Genomic DNA, 15,456 nt, shown 5'->3' with positions numbered 1-15,456 from the left:
ATAGACAGGTACTGTTCACTGCACACTTTTCCTGTCTCTACCTGCCTGTCATTATAGACAGGTACTGTTCACTGCACACCTTTCCTGTCTCTACCTGCCTGTCATTATAGACAGGTACTGTTCACTGCACACCTTTCCTCTGTCTACCTGCCTGTCATTATAGACAGGTACTGTTCACTGCACACCTTTCCTCTGTCTACCTGCCTGTCATTATAGACAGGTACTGTTCACTGCACACCTTTCCTGTCTCTACCTGCCTGTCATTATAGACAGGTACTGTTCACTGCACACCTTTCCTCTGTCTACCTGCCTGTCATTATAGACAGGTACTGTTCACTGCACACCTTTCCTCTGTCTACCTGCCTGTCATTATAGACAGGTACTGTTCACTGCACACCTTTCCTCTGTCTACCTGCCTGTCATTATAGACAGGTACTGTTCACTGCACACCTTTCCTCCCTCTACCTGCCTGTCATTATAGACAGGTACTGTTCACTGCACACCTTTCCTCTGTCTACCTGCCTGTCATTATAGACAGGTACTGTTCACTGCACACCTTTCCTCTGTCTACCTGCCTGTCATTATAGACAGGTACTGTTCACTGCACACCTTTCCTGTCTCTACCTGCCTGTCATTATAGACAGGTACTGTTCACTGCACACCTTTCCTCTGTCTACCTGCCTGTCATTATAGACAGGTACTGTTCACTGCACACCTTTCCTGTCTCTACCTGCCTGTCATTATAGACAGGTACTGTTCACTGCACACCTTTCCTCCCTCTACCTGCCTATCATTATAGACAGGTACTGTTCACTGCACACCTTTCCTGTCTCTACCTGCCTGTCATTATAGACAGGTACTGTTCACTGCACACCTTTCCTGTCTCTACCTGCCTGTCATTATAGACAGGTACTGTTCACTGCACACCTTTCCTCTGTCTACCTGCCTGTCATTATAGACAGGTACTGTTCACTGCACACCTTTCCTCTGTCTACCTGCCTGTCATTATAGACAGGTACTGTTCACTGCACACCTTTCCTGTCTCTACCTGCCTGTCATTATAGACAGGTACTGTTCACTGCACACCTTTCCTCTGTCTACCTGCCTGTCATTATAGACAGGTACTGTTCACTGCACACCTTTCCTCTGTCTACCTGCCTGTCATTATAGACAGGTACTGTTCACTGCACACCTTTCCTGTCTCTACCTGCCTGTCATTATAGACAGGTACTGTTCACTGCACACCTTTCCTCTGTCTACCTGCCTGTCATTATAGACAGGTACTGTTCACTGCACACCTTTCCTCTGTCTACCTGCCTGTCATTATAGACAGGTACTGTTCACTGCACACCTTTCCTCTGTCTACCTGCCTGTCATTATAGACAGGTACTGTTCACTGCACACCTTTCCTGTCTCTACCTGCCTGTCATTATAGACAGGTACTGTTCACTGCACACCTTTCCTCTGTCTACCTGCCTGTCATTATAGACAGGTAATCTTCACTGCACACCTTTCCTGTCTCTACCTGCCTGTCATTATAGACAGGTACTGTTCACTGCACACCTTTCCTCTGTCTACCTGCCTGTCATTATAGACAGGTACTGTTCACTGCACACCTTTCCTCTGTCTACCTGCCTGTCATTATAGACAGGTGCTGTTCACTGCACACCTTTCCTCTGTCTACCTGCCTGTCATTATATACAGGTGCTGTTCACTCCCTGAGGGACGGCCTGCTGACCTTCACTAATAACTATAACTCTGCTGCTCCCAGATTATTCCCTGAGGGACGGCCTGCTGACCTTCACTAATAACTATCACTCTGCTGCTCCCAGATTATTCCCTGAGGGACGCCCTGCTGACCTTCACTAATAACTATAACTCTGCTGCTCCCAGATTATTCCCTGAGGGACGGCCTGCTGACCTTCACTAATAACTATCACTCTGCTGCTCCCAGATTATTCCCTGAGGGACGGCCTGCTTACCTTCACTAATAACTATCACTCTGCTGCTCCCAGATATTCCCTGAGGGACGGCCTGCTGACCTTCACTAATAACTATCACTCTGCTTCTCCCAGATTATTCCCTGAGGGACAGCCTGCTGACCATCACTAATAACTATCACTCTGCTTCTCCCAGATTATTCCCTGAGGGACGGCCTGCTGACCTTCACTAATAACTATCACTCTGCTGCTACCAGATTATTCCCTGAGGGACGGCCTGCTGATCTTCACTAATAATCATCACTCTCTTGCTCCCAGATTATTCCCTGAGGGACGGCCTGCTGACCTTCACTAATAACTATCACTCTGCTGCTCCCAGATTATTCCCTGAGGGACGGCCTGCTGACCTTCACTAATAACTATCACTCTGCTGCTCCCAGATTATTCCCTGAGGGACGGCCTGCTGACCTTCACTAATAACTATCACTCTGCTTCTCCCAGATTATTCCCTGAGGGACAGCCTGCTGACCTTCACTAATAACTATCACTCTGCTGCTCCCAGATTATTCCCTGAGGGACGGCCTGCTGACCTTCACTAATAACTATCACTCTGCTTCTCCCAGATTATTCCCTGAGGGACGGCCTGCTGACCTTCACTAATAACTATCACTCTGCTGCTCCCAGATTATTCCATGAGGGACGGCCTGCTGACCTTCACTAATAACTATCACTCTTCTGCTCCCAGATTATTCCATGAGGGACGGCCTGCTGACCTTCACTAATAACTATCACTCTGCTGCTCCCAGATTATTCCCTGAGGGACGGCCTGCTGACCTTCACTAATAACTATCACTCTGCTGCTACCAGATTATTCCCTGAGGGACGGCCTGCTGACCTTCACTAATAACCATCACTCTGCTGCTCCCAGATTATTCCCTGAGGGACGGCCTGCTGACCTTCACTAATAACCATCACTCTGCTGCTCCCAGATTATTCCCTGAGGGACGGCCTGCTGACCTTCACTAATAACCATCACTCTGCTGCTCCCAGATTATTCCCTGAGGGACGGCCTGCTGACTTTCACTAATAACTATCACTCTGCTGCTCCCAGATTATTCCCTGAGGGACGGCCTGCTGACCTTCACTAATAACTATCACTCTGCTGCTCCCAGATTATTCCCTGAGGGACGGCCTGCTGACCTTCACTAATAACTATCACTCTGCTGCTACCAGATTATTCCCTGAGGGACGGCCTGCTGACCTTCACTAATAACTATCACTCTGCTGCTCCCAGATTATTCCCTGAGGGACGGCCTGCTGACCTTCACTAATAACTATCACTCTGCTGCTCCCAGATTATTCCATGAGGGACGGCCTGCTGACCTTCACTAATAACCATCACTCTGCTGCTCCCAGATTATTCCCTGAGGGACGGCCTGCTGACCTTCACTAATAACTATCACTCTGCTGCTCCCAGATTATTCCCTGAGGGACGGCCTGCTGACCTTCACTAATAACCATCACTCTGCTGCTCCCAGATTATTCCCTGAGGGACGGCCTGCTGACCTTCACTAATAACTATCACTCTGCTGCTCCCAGATTATTCCCTGAGGGACGGCCTGCTGACCTTCACTAATAACTATCACTCTGCTGCTCCCAGATTATTCCCTGAGGGACGGCCTGCTGACCTTCACTAATAACCATCACTCTGCTGCTCCCAGATTATTCCCTGAGGGACGGCCTGCTGACTTTCACTAATAACTATCACTCTGCTGCTCCCAGATTATTCCCTGAGGGACGGCCTGCTGACCTTCACTAATAACTATCACTCTGCTGCTCCCAGATTATTCCCTGAGGGACGGCCTGCTGACCTTCACTAATAACTATCACTCTGCTGCTACCAGATTATTCCCTGAGGGACGGCCTGCTGACCTTCACTAATAACTATCACTCTGCTGCTACCAGATTATTCCCTGAGGGACGGCCTGCTGATTTTCTTCCTGCTGGTGGTTCCCATCCTGGTCCTGCTGGTGTTAGTGCTGCTCTATGTGTTTAGAAGGGATACCCTGGAAAGATGCCTAAAAGGACCACGCTCCAGACGCTCTAGGTAAACACTGTCTATCACCACGCTCCAGACGCTCTAGGTAAACACTGTCTATCACCACGCTCCAGACGCTCTAGGTAAACACTGTCTATCACCACGCTCCAGACGCTCTAGGTAAACACTGTCTATCACCACGCTCCAGGCGCTCTAGGTAAACACTGTCTATCACCACGCTCCAGACGCTCTAGGTAAACACTGTCTATCACCACGCTCCAGGCGCTCTAGGTAAACACTGTCTATCACCACGCTCTAGGTAAACACTGTCTATCACCACACTCCAGACGCTCTAGGTAAACACCGTCTATCACCACACTCCAGACGCTCTAGGTAAACACTGTCTATCACCACGCTCCAGACCCTCTAGGTAAACACTGTCTATCACCACGCTCCAGAACCTCTAGGTAAACACTGTCTATCACCACGCTCCAGACCCTCTAGGTAAACACTGTCTATCACCACGCTCCAGACACTCCGGGTAAACACTGTCTATCACCACGCTCCAGACGCTCTAGGTAAACACTGTCTATCACCACGCTCCGGACGCTCTAGGTAAACACTGTCTATCACCACACTCCAGACACTCCGGGTAAACACTGTCTATCACCACGCTCCAGACGCTCTAGGTAAACACTGTCTATCACCATGCTCTGGACGCTCTAGGTAAACACTGTCTATCACCACGCTCTAGGTAAACACTGTCTATCACCACGCTCCAGACACTCCGGGTAAACCCAGTCGTGGATATCAACAGTCTATCACCACGCTCTGTGTAAACCCAGTCGTGGATATCAACAGTCTATCACCACGCTCCGGGTAAACCCAGTCGTGGATATCAACAGTCTATCACCACGCTCCGGGTAAACCCACTCGTGGATATAAACAGTCTATCACCACGCTCCGGGTAAACCCAGTCGTGGATATCAACAGTCTATCACCACGCTCCAGGTAAATCCAGTCGTGGATATCAACAGTCTATCACCACGCTCCGGGTAAACCCAGTCGTGGATATCAACAGTCTATCACCACGCTCCGGGTAAACCCAGTCGTGGATATAAACAGTCTATCACCACGCTCCGGGTAAACCCAGTCGTGGATATAAACAGTCTATCACCACGCTCCGGGTAAACCCAGTCGTGGATATCAACAGTCTATCACCACGGTTTCATCCACAGTTTGTAAGTCATAAACATGTTTTTTAAATGATCCTGACGGCTGTGATGGAAACAAAACGTGGAAACATTGAAGTTGACATTTTTATTCGGTACACGAATACTTTAGCGAAGAAGTACATTTTGTGTGCTCTGTCATCACGCACTGGTTTCTATCAGCAAAAAGTATATTATATATATATAGGTTTGTGTGTGTGTATATATATATATATATATATATATATATATATATATATCTGGAAACACCACTGTTGGGGAAAATGCATATTTTCGTAATGCGGATTCTAGAGTATTCCTCTGAAATTCTATCACTAATTGGATGGACACCTAGCTATGGACACTTACAGTTGAAGTTGGAAGTTTACATACACCTTTAGCCAAATGACATTTAAACTCAGTTTTTCACAATTCCTGACATTTAATCCTAGTAAAAATTCCCTGTCTTAGGTCAATTAGGATCACCACTTTATTTTAAGAATGTGAAATGTCAGAATAATAGTAGAGAGAATTATTTATTTCAGCTTCTATTTCTTTCATCACAATCCCAGTGGGTCAGAAGTTTACATTCACTCAATTAGTATTTGGTAGCATTGCCTTTAAATTGTTTAACTTCGGTCAAATGTTTCGGGTAGCCTTCCACAAGATTCCCACAATAAGTTGGGTGAATTTTGGCCCATTCCCCCTGACAGAGCTGGTGTAACTGAGTCAGGTTTGTAGGCCTCCTTGCTCGCACACGCTTTTTCAGTTCTGCCCACAATTTTTCTATGGGATTGAGGTCAGGGCTTTGTGATGGCCACTCCAATACCTTGACTTTTTTGTCCTTAAGCCGTTTTGTGACAACTTTGGAAGTATGCTTGGGGTCATTGTCCATTTGGAAGACCCATTTGCGACCAAGTTTTAACTTCCTGACTGATGTCTTGAAATGTTGCTTCAATATATCCACATAATTTCCCTCCCTCATGAAGCCATCTATTTTGTGAAGTGCACCAGTCCCTCCTGCAGCAAAGCACCCCCACAACATGATGCTGCCACCCCCGTGCTTCACGGTTGGGATGGTGTTCTTCGGCTTGCAAGACTCCCCCTTTTTCCTCCAAACATAACGATGGTCATTATGGCCAAACAGTTATATTTTCGTTTCATCAGACCAGAGTACATTTCTCCAAAAAGTACGATCTTTGTCCCCATGTGCAGTTGCAAACCGCAGTCTGGCTCTATGGCGGTTTTGGAGCAGCGGCTTCTTCCTTGCTGAGCGGCCTTTCAGGTTATGTTGATATAGGACTCATCAGAAGCTTCTAAAGCCGTGACATCATTTTCTGGAATTTCCCAAGCTGTTTCCCAAACTAAGAAATTAGTGGAGTGGTTGATAAATTAGTTTTAATGACTCCAACCCAAGTGTATGTAAACTTCACACTTCAACTGTAGCTTATGGACACCTAGATTATGAGTAAACCAACAAAATGTCAATAAATATTCTTGTCTCTGTAAATTGGGTTCATCTCATCACAAAACTGTACAAACCTAGATGGTGGCACTTCTTTGATTAGTTTAACAGGTTGTGTGACAGAAATAGAAATTGTATGAGATTAAAAGCATATAGTATGTAAAACTGGGTGACTTTCTCTGGGTCACAGCTGTTGCATTTCACATGATGATTTCTAATGTACGCAGGTCAGGAAACACAGCGAATGGCAATGCCCCGAAACAACCAACTACACAACCTCCAGCAACACAGGCCCCACCCCCTCAGGTAAACTGTTTTTTCCCCCAGCAACACAGGCCCCGCCCCCTCGGGTCAAACTGTTACCCCAGCAACACAGGCCCCACCCCCTCGGGTCAAACTGTTACCCCAGCAACACAGGCCCCGCCCCCTTGGGTCAAACTGTTACCCCAGCAACACAGGCCCCACCCCCTCGGGTCAAACTGTTACCCCAGCAACACAGGCCCCACCCCCTCGGGTCAAACTGTTCCCCCAGCAACACAGGCCCCACCCCCTCGGGTAAACAGTTCCACTACATGTACAGTGGGATCTGATATTGACACCCTTGATAAAAAATGAGAAAAAATTATTCAAATACTCATCTATTACAAAAATTGAAATTATATTATTTTATTCATCATTCTCAAAGGTACGTCTTAGACCATTCCTCCATACAGAACCCATACAGATCTTAGACCATTCCTCCATACAGAACCCTTACAGATCCTTCATATCCTTTGTCTGTGCTTGTGGACTGCCCTTCTCAATTCAAACCACAGGATTTCAATGGATTTCAAGTCCGGAGACTGAGATGGCCATTGATAAATGTAGATTATGAATGTTGCATTGGAACCGGTGCTTTGGTCAGATGAGAATACAGGCCACGTCCACCCAGTGGTGGTGTCTGAGAATACAGGCCACGTCCACCCAGTGGTGGGGTCTGAGAATACAGGCCACGTACACCCAGTGGGGTCTGAGAATACAGGCCACGTCCACCCAGTGGGGTCTGAGAATACAGGCCACGTCCACCCAGTGGTGGGGTCTGAGAATACAGGCCACGTCCACCCAGTGGGGTCTGAGAATACAGGCCACGTACCCAGTGGTGAGGTCTGAGAATACAGGCCACGTCCACCCAGTGGGGTCTGAGAATACAGGCCACGTCCACCCAGTGGGGTCTGAGAATACAGGCCACGTCCACCCAGTGGTGGGGTCTGAGAATACAGGCCACGTCCACCCAGTGGGGTCTGAGAATACAGGCCACGTCCACCCAGTGGGGTCTGAGAATACAGGCCACGTCCACCCAGTGGTGGGGTCTGAGAATACAGGCCACGTCCACCCAGTGGGGTCTGAGAATACAGGCCACGTCCACCCAGTGGGGTCTGAGAATACAGGCCACGTCCACCCAGTGGGGTCTGAGAATACAGGCCACGTCCACCCAGTGGGGTCTGAGAATACAGGCCACGTCCACCCAGTGGGGTCTGAGAATACAGGCCACGTCCACCCAGTGGTGGGGTCTGAGAATACAGGCCACGTCCACCCAGTGGGGTCTGAGAATACAGGCCACGTCCACCCAGTGGGGTCTGAGAATACAGGCCACGTCCACCCAGTGGTGGGGTCTGAGAATACAGGCCACGTCCACCCAGTGGGGTCTGAGAATACAGGCCACGTCCACCCAGTGGGGTCTGAGAATACAGGCCACGTCCACCCAGTGGGGTCTGAGAATACAGGCCACGTCCACCCAGTGGGGTCTGAGAATACAGGCCACGTCCACCCAGTGGTGTCTGAGAATACAGGCCACGTCCACCCAGTGGTGGGGTCTGAGAATACAGGCCACGTCCACCCAGTGGGGTCTGAGAATACAGGCCACGTCCACCCAGTGGGGTCTGAGAATACAGGCCACGTCCACCCAGTGGGGTCTGAGAATACAGGCCACGTCCACCCAGTGGGGTCTGAGAATACAGGCCACGTCCACCCAGTGGTGTCTGAGAATACAGGCCACGTCCACCCAGTGGTGGGGTCTGAGAATACATGAGCAGAAAAGAACCCCCAACCTACTGTATAATATGGTGGTGAATCTTTAATGTTGTGGGGCTGTTCTACTTCTGCTGGTCCTGGAGGCCTTGTTAAGGTCAACGGACTTTAGGTTATGGACTTTACCCAGTTCCAGGACATTTTAGCCAACAACCTGGTTGACTCTGTGAGGAGGCTGAACTTTGACCACAAGTGGCTCTTCTAGCAATACAATAACCCCAAGCACACATCGAAATGGTTATTTTGCTACATAATCCACATTTTGCAATCGCCATCTGTCTCTGGTCTTGAAATCCATTGAAAACCTGTGGTTTGAATTGAGGAGGGTAGTATACAAGAGCAGACAGAGGATATCAATGATCTGTGGTTTGAATTGAGGAGGGTAGTATACAAGAGCAGACAGAGGATATCAAGGATCTGTGGTTTGAATTGAGGAGGGTAGTATACAAGAGCAGACAGAGGATATCAAGGATCTGTGGTTAGATCTGGTTGTATAGCCCACTCCCATGACCAGGCTAGATCTGGTTGTATAGCCCACTCCCATGACCAGGCTAGATCTGGTTGTATAGCCCACTCCCAGTGGTCATGGGAGTGGGCTATACAACCAGATCTAGCCTGGTCATGGGAGTGGGCTATACAACACAAACAGACCTAGCCTGGTCATGGGAGTGGGCTATACAACACAAACAGATCTAGCCTGGTCATGGGAGTGGGCTATACAACACAAACAGACCTAGCCTGGTCATGGGAGTGGGCTATACAACACAAACAGACCTAGCCTGGTCATGGGAGTGGGCTGTACAACGCACACAGATCTAGCCTGGTCATGGGAGTGGGCTATACAACACAAACAGACCTAGGACCTTTTCCAGTATGTGACTTATTAATCAGTTTACATGTTGTAGTAATTCTGCTCTCTTCATCTGTTTCCAGCCAATGCCTACATATCCACCATCCTCTACCTCAGGACCCAGGTATTAATGCTTTATCGTAGCATATTGGGGGGGGGGGGGGGGGGGGGGGGGGGGGAAGAGTGTCCATATTACAAACGCCTTAGTTGTATGTTTTATTTTTTAATGTTGATTTTAGTTTTAATATGCCACTTAGGTATGGAGAAAACAACAATTGGAACCAACCTCCTGCCTCCCAGCCACCTCTCCCCCAGCAAGGCCCAGGTGTTCCCAAACCCATCCCTCCCAAGCATTAACCCTGACAGACACACCCCTTCGAACATAATGTGGGGCTCTTCCCTCATTCGTTATTGTAAATTTCATATTTGTATTTTACTCATATTTGTATGATTGTTTGTGGATATCTAAAAAATAATAATAATTTAAAAAACATTTTATTGCAGGAACATGATTTGGTGACAGGGACTTTTTAAGATATTGCTTTTTACATTATTACTACGGAAATGAAGGTAACACATTTTGTAATAAAAATATACATATTGTTGATATTGTTCAGTTCCAGAAAGGCTCAATTTATTTTATGAGCGGTTTACAAGATCTTTTTTAATATTTAAATGTTACTCATAATAAAAAATGTATATAATATTTCCTGCCTTATTTTCCATTGTTTTATTAGGCCAATCTTTCATTCCGAGGTACAGTAGAATATTACCAGAGTTTCTAAACCCAGAGGTACAGTAGAATATTACCAGAGTTTCTAAACCCAGAGGCGCAACATCGCGAGATTTCTAGTAACGCTTGTGAAACAGACCATGCCGGAGTTTGAAAAGTCAAATCAAATTATTGCTGACTTACTTTGTAGACAGCAGGTGTAGACTAACAGTGGAAATCAGTAGAAAATAACATGGCTATATATATATATATCCCACAGTTGACATGTCAGAGCAAAAACCAAGACATGAGGTTGAAGGAATTGTCAGTAGAGCTCCGAGACAGGATTGTGTCGAGGCACAGATCTGGGGAAGGGTACCCAACAATTTACCCAACCCACTTGTAGTTCGTCAAAAGGCACCTAAAGACTCTCAGACCATGAGAAACAAGATTCTCTAGTCTGATGAAACCAAGATTAAACTCGTTGGCCTGAATGCCAAGCATCACATCTGGTGGAAACCTGGCACCATCCCTACGGTGAAGCATGGTGGTAGCAGCATGCTGTGGGGATTTTTTTCAGTGGCAGGGACTGGGTGATGTGCCAAGCTTGTAGCGTCCTACCCAAGAAGACTCGAGGCTGTAATCACTGCCAAAGGTGTAGTAAAGGGTCTGAATACTTCTGTGGTATTCTAACCAGGGGTCAAAGTTCAATTCATTTCTTCCAGGTACAGGACATTCTATATGTTCACACTTACACCAACCTGTGTTATGGGCTGAGTCATAGCATTTCATATAGAACCCAGAGATCCTATTAATTCAATGGGATCTCTGTGGGCCGGGCGATTTTAAAGATTTGTCATTTAACTTTAAAAAAAATGTATGACCTTTTTTTATTGTGGCATAAACACAACCAGTCATGTTGTTCTTTTCATCTGATTGTCAAACATTCTCTACAAGACGACCCACTGACGTTCGTTCTCTCACAAACACATTGCAAGCCTCCAAACAGTGGTGAATGGAAAGAGATATGGGTTACACAATCACCCAAAGAAGTGTAATGCCATTTGGCAGGGCTATTGTCATTAGGCCAGAATGTATGTGTCCACTGCTGTCCTCGCGCATCTCTGTATCTGCCACTCATCTCTGCCTTGGAAAATGTTTGTGTTCTCATTGAACCACATGGCATTTTGGAGCGTAGTCTACACCACCCGGTTTTCATTTCTCAGGCCTCTTACATGCGGTAATGATTGTTTTTTAAATGGAGCAATAGCCAACAACAACTGCCTGCCCTCCAGGACACCTACAGCACCCGATGTCACAGGAAGGCCAAAAAGATCATCAAGGACAACAACCACCCGAGCCACTGCCTGTTCACCCTGCTATCATCCAGAAGGTGAGGTCAGTACAGGTGCATCAAAGCAGGGACTGAGATACTGAAAAACAGCTTCTATCTCAAGGTCATCAGACTGTTAAATAGCCATCACTAGCCGACTACCACCCGGTTACTCAACCCTGCACCGTAGAGACTGCACCACCCGGTTACTCAACCCTGCACCTTAGAGACTGCTGCCCCATATACATAGACATGGAATCACTGGTCACTTTAATAATGTTTACATACTGCTTTACTCATCTCATATGTATATACTGTATTCTATCCTACTGTATCTTAGTCTATGTATTACTCATCTCATATGTATATACTGTATTCTATTCTACTGTATTCTATTCTACTGTATCTTAGTCTATGTATTTCTCATCTCATATCTATATACTGTATTCTATTCTACTGTATCTTAGTCTATGTATTTCTCATCTCATATCTATATACTGTATTCTATTCTACTGTATCCTAGTCTATGTATTTCTCATCTCATATCTATATACTGTATTCTATTCTACTGTATCTTAGTCTATGTATTTCTCATCTCATATCTATATACTGTATTCTATTCTACTGTATCCTAGTCTATATTACTCATCTCATATGTATATACTGTATTCTATTCTACTGTATCTTAGTCTATGCCACTCCAACATTGCTCGTCTTAATATTGATATATTTCTTAATTACATACATCTTACTTTTAGATGTGTGTTTTGTTATGAATTGTTAGAGACTACTGCACTGTTGGAGTTAGAAACACAAGCATTTCGCTACACCCGCAATAACATCTGCTGAATATGTGTCTGTGACCAATAACATCTGCTAAATATGTGTCTGTGACCAATAACATCTGCTGAATATGTGTCTGTGACCAATAACATCTGCTGAATATGTGTCTGTGACCAATAACATCTGCTGAATATGTGTATGTGACCAATAACATCTGCTGAATATGTGACCAATAACATCTGCTGAATATGTGACCAATAACATCTGCTGAATATGTGTCTGTGACCAATAACATCTGCTGAATATGTGACCAATAACATCTGCTGAATATGTGTCTGTGACCAATAACATCTGCTAAATATGTGCATGTGACCAATAACATCTGCTGAATATGTGTATGTGACCAATAACATCTGCTGAATATGTATATGTGACCAATAACATCTGCTAAATATGTGTCTGTGACCAATAACATCTGCTAAATATGTGTCTGTGACCAATAACATCTGCTAAATATGTGCATGTGACCAATAACATCTGCTGAATATGTGTCTGTGACCAATAACATCTGCTAAATATGTGCATGTGACCAATAACATCTGCTAAATATGTGCATGTGACCAATAACATCTGCTAAATATGTGCATGTGACCAATAACATCTGCTAAATATGTGCATGTGACCAATAACATCTGCTAAATATGTGCATGTGACCAATAACATCTGCTGAATATGTGTATGTGACCAATAACATCTGCTGAATATGTGTATGTGACCAATAACATCTGCTGAATATGTGCATGTGACCAATAACATCTGCTGAATATGTATATGTGACCAATAACATCTGCTGAATATGTGCATGTGACCAATAACATCTGCTGAATATGTGCATGTGACCAATAACATCTGCTGAATATGTGTATGTGACCAATAACATCTGCTGAATATGTGTATGTGACCAATAACATCTGCTGAATATGTGACCAATAACATCTGCTGAATATGTGCATGTGACCAATAACATCTGCTGAATATGTATATGTGACCAATAACATCTGCTGAATATGTGCATGTGACCAATAACATCTGCTGAATATGTATATGTGACCAATAACATCTGCTGAATATGTGTATGTGACCAATAACATCTGCTGAATATGTATATGTGACCAATAACATCTGCTGAATATGTATATGTGACCAATAACATCTGCTGAATATGTGCATGTGACCAATAACATCTGCTGAATATGTGTATGTGACCAATAACATCTGCTGAATATGTGACCAATAACATCTGCTGAATATGTGCATGTGACCAATAACATCTGCTGAATATGTGACCAATAACATCTGCTGAATATGTGTATGTGACCAATAACATCTGCTGAATATGTGTATGTGACCAATAACATCTGCTGAATATGTGACCAATAACATCTGCTGAATATGTGACCAATAACATCTGCTGAATATGTGCATGTGACCAATAACATCTGCTGAATATGTGCATGTGACCAATAACATCTGCTGAATATGTGTATGTGACCAATAACATCTGCTGAATATGTGACCAATAACATCTGCTGAATATGTGTATGTGACCAATAACATCTGCTGAATATGTGACCAATAACATCTGCTGAATATGTGTCTGTGACCAATAACATCTGCTAAATATGTGACCAATAACATCTGCTAAATATGTGCATGTGACCAATAACATCTGCTGAATATGTGTATGTGACCAATAACATCTGCTGAATATGTGACCAATAACATCTGCTGAATATGTGTATGTGACCAATAACATCTGCTGAATATGTGTATGTGACCAATAACATCTGCTGAATATGTGACCAATAACATCTGCTGAATATGTGACCAATAACATCTGCTGAATATGTGCATGTGACCAATAACATCTGCTGAATATGTGTATGTGACCAATAACATCTGCTGAATATGTGACCAATAACATCTGCTGAATATGTGACCAATAACATCTGCTGAATATGTGACCAATAACATCTGCTGAATATGTGACCAATAACATCTGCTGAATATGTGACCAATAACATCTGCTGAATATGTGTATGTGACCAATAACATCTGCTGAATATGTGTCTGTGACCAATAACATCTGCTGAATATGTGTATGTGACCAATAACATCTGCTAAATATGTGTATGTGACCAATAACATCTGCTGAATATGTGCATGTGACCAATAACATCTGCTGAATATGTGCATGTGACCAATAACATCTGCTGAATATGTGTATGTGACCAATAACATCTGCTGAATATGTGACCAATAACATCTGCTGAATATGTGTCTGTGACCAATAACATCTGCTGAATATGTGTATGTGACCAATAACATCTGCTGAATATGTGTCTGTGACCAATAACATCTGCTGAATATGTGCATGTGACCAATAACATCTGCTGAATATGTATATGTGACCAATAACATCTGCTGAATATGTGCATGTGACCAATAACATCTGCTGAATATGTGACCAATAACATCTGCTGAATATGTGACCAATAACATCTGCTGAATATGTGTCTGTGACCAATAACATCTGCTGAATATGTGACCAATAACATCTGCTGAATATGTATATGTGACCAATAACATCTGCTGAATATGTGACCAATAACATCTGCTGAATATGTGACCAATAACATCTGCTGAATATGTATATGTGACCAATAACATCTGCTGAATATGTGACCAATAACATCTGCTGAATATGTGTATGTGACCAATAACATCTGCTGAATATGTGACCAATAACATCTGCTGAATATGTGTATGTGACCAATAACATCTGCTGAATATGTGACCAATAACATCTGCTGAATATGTGTATGTGACCAATAACATCTGCTGAATATGTGACCAATAACATCTGCTGAATATGTGTATGTGACCAATAACATCTGCTGAATATGTGTATGTGACCAATAACATCTGCTGAATATGTGACCAATAACATCTGCTGAATATGTGACCAATAACATCTGCTGAATATGTGCATGTGAC

At 44.5% G+C, this 15,456-nt stretch overlaps 1 protein-coding gene across 3 annotated transcripts in view; it reads left to right on the top strand.

The window, feature by feature from the left end:
- The window catches only part of LOC110533036 (disintegrin and metalloproteinase domain-containing protein 9), a 41,263-nt gene extending 30,986 nt beyond the window's left edge, over positions 1–10,277 (top strand). The window contains exons 19-22 of one of the 3 annotated variants that reach the window (XM_036988969.1): positions 3,906–4,047; positions 6,882–6,960; positions 9,655–9,695; positions 9,829–10,277. In XM_036988969.1, the coding sequence (XP_036844864.1) occupies positions 3,906–4,047; positions 6,882–6,960; positions 9,655–9,695; positions 9,829–9,928 (362 nt within the window). In that variant the 3' untranslated portion in view covers positions 9,929–10,277. Of the gene's footprint in view, positions 1–2,197; positions 2,413–3,905; positions 4,048–6,881; positions 6,961–9,654; positions 9,696–9,828 lie in introns of those variants that run through there. The other 2 variants (XM_036988958.1, XM_036988978.1) reach the window with 2 other exon arrangements.
- Positions 10,278–15,456: the final 5,179 nt, after the last annotated feature.

The sequence above is a fragment of the Oncorhynchus mykiss genome, chromosome 1 (genome assembly GCF_013265735.2).
Source record: "Oncorhynchus mykiss isolate Arlee chromosome 1, USDA_OmykA_1.1, whole genome shotgun sequence".
Classification (NCBI taxonomy): domain Eukaryota; kingdom Metazoa; phylum Chordata; class Actinopteri; order Salmoniformes; family Salmonidae; genus Oncorhynchus; species Oncorhynchus mykiss.
Note: the sequence above shows the minus strand (reverse complement) of the source record. Positions and strands in the feature narration are given on the sequence as shown.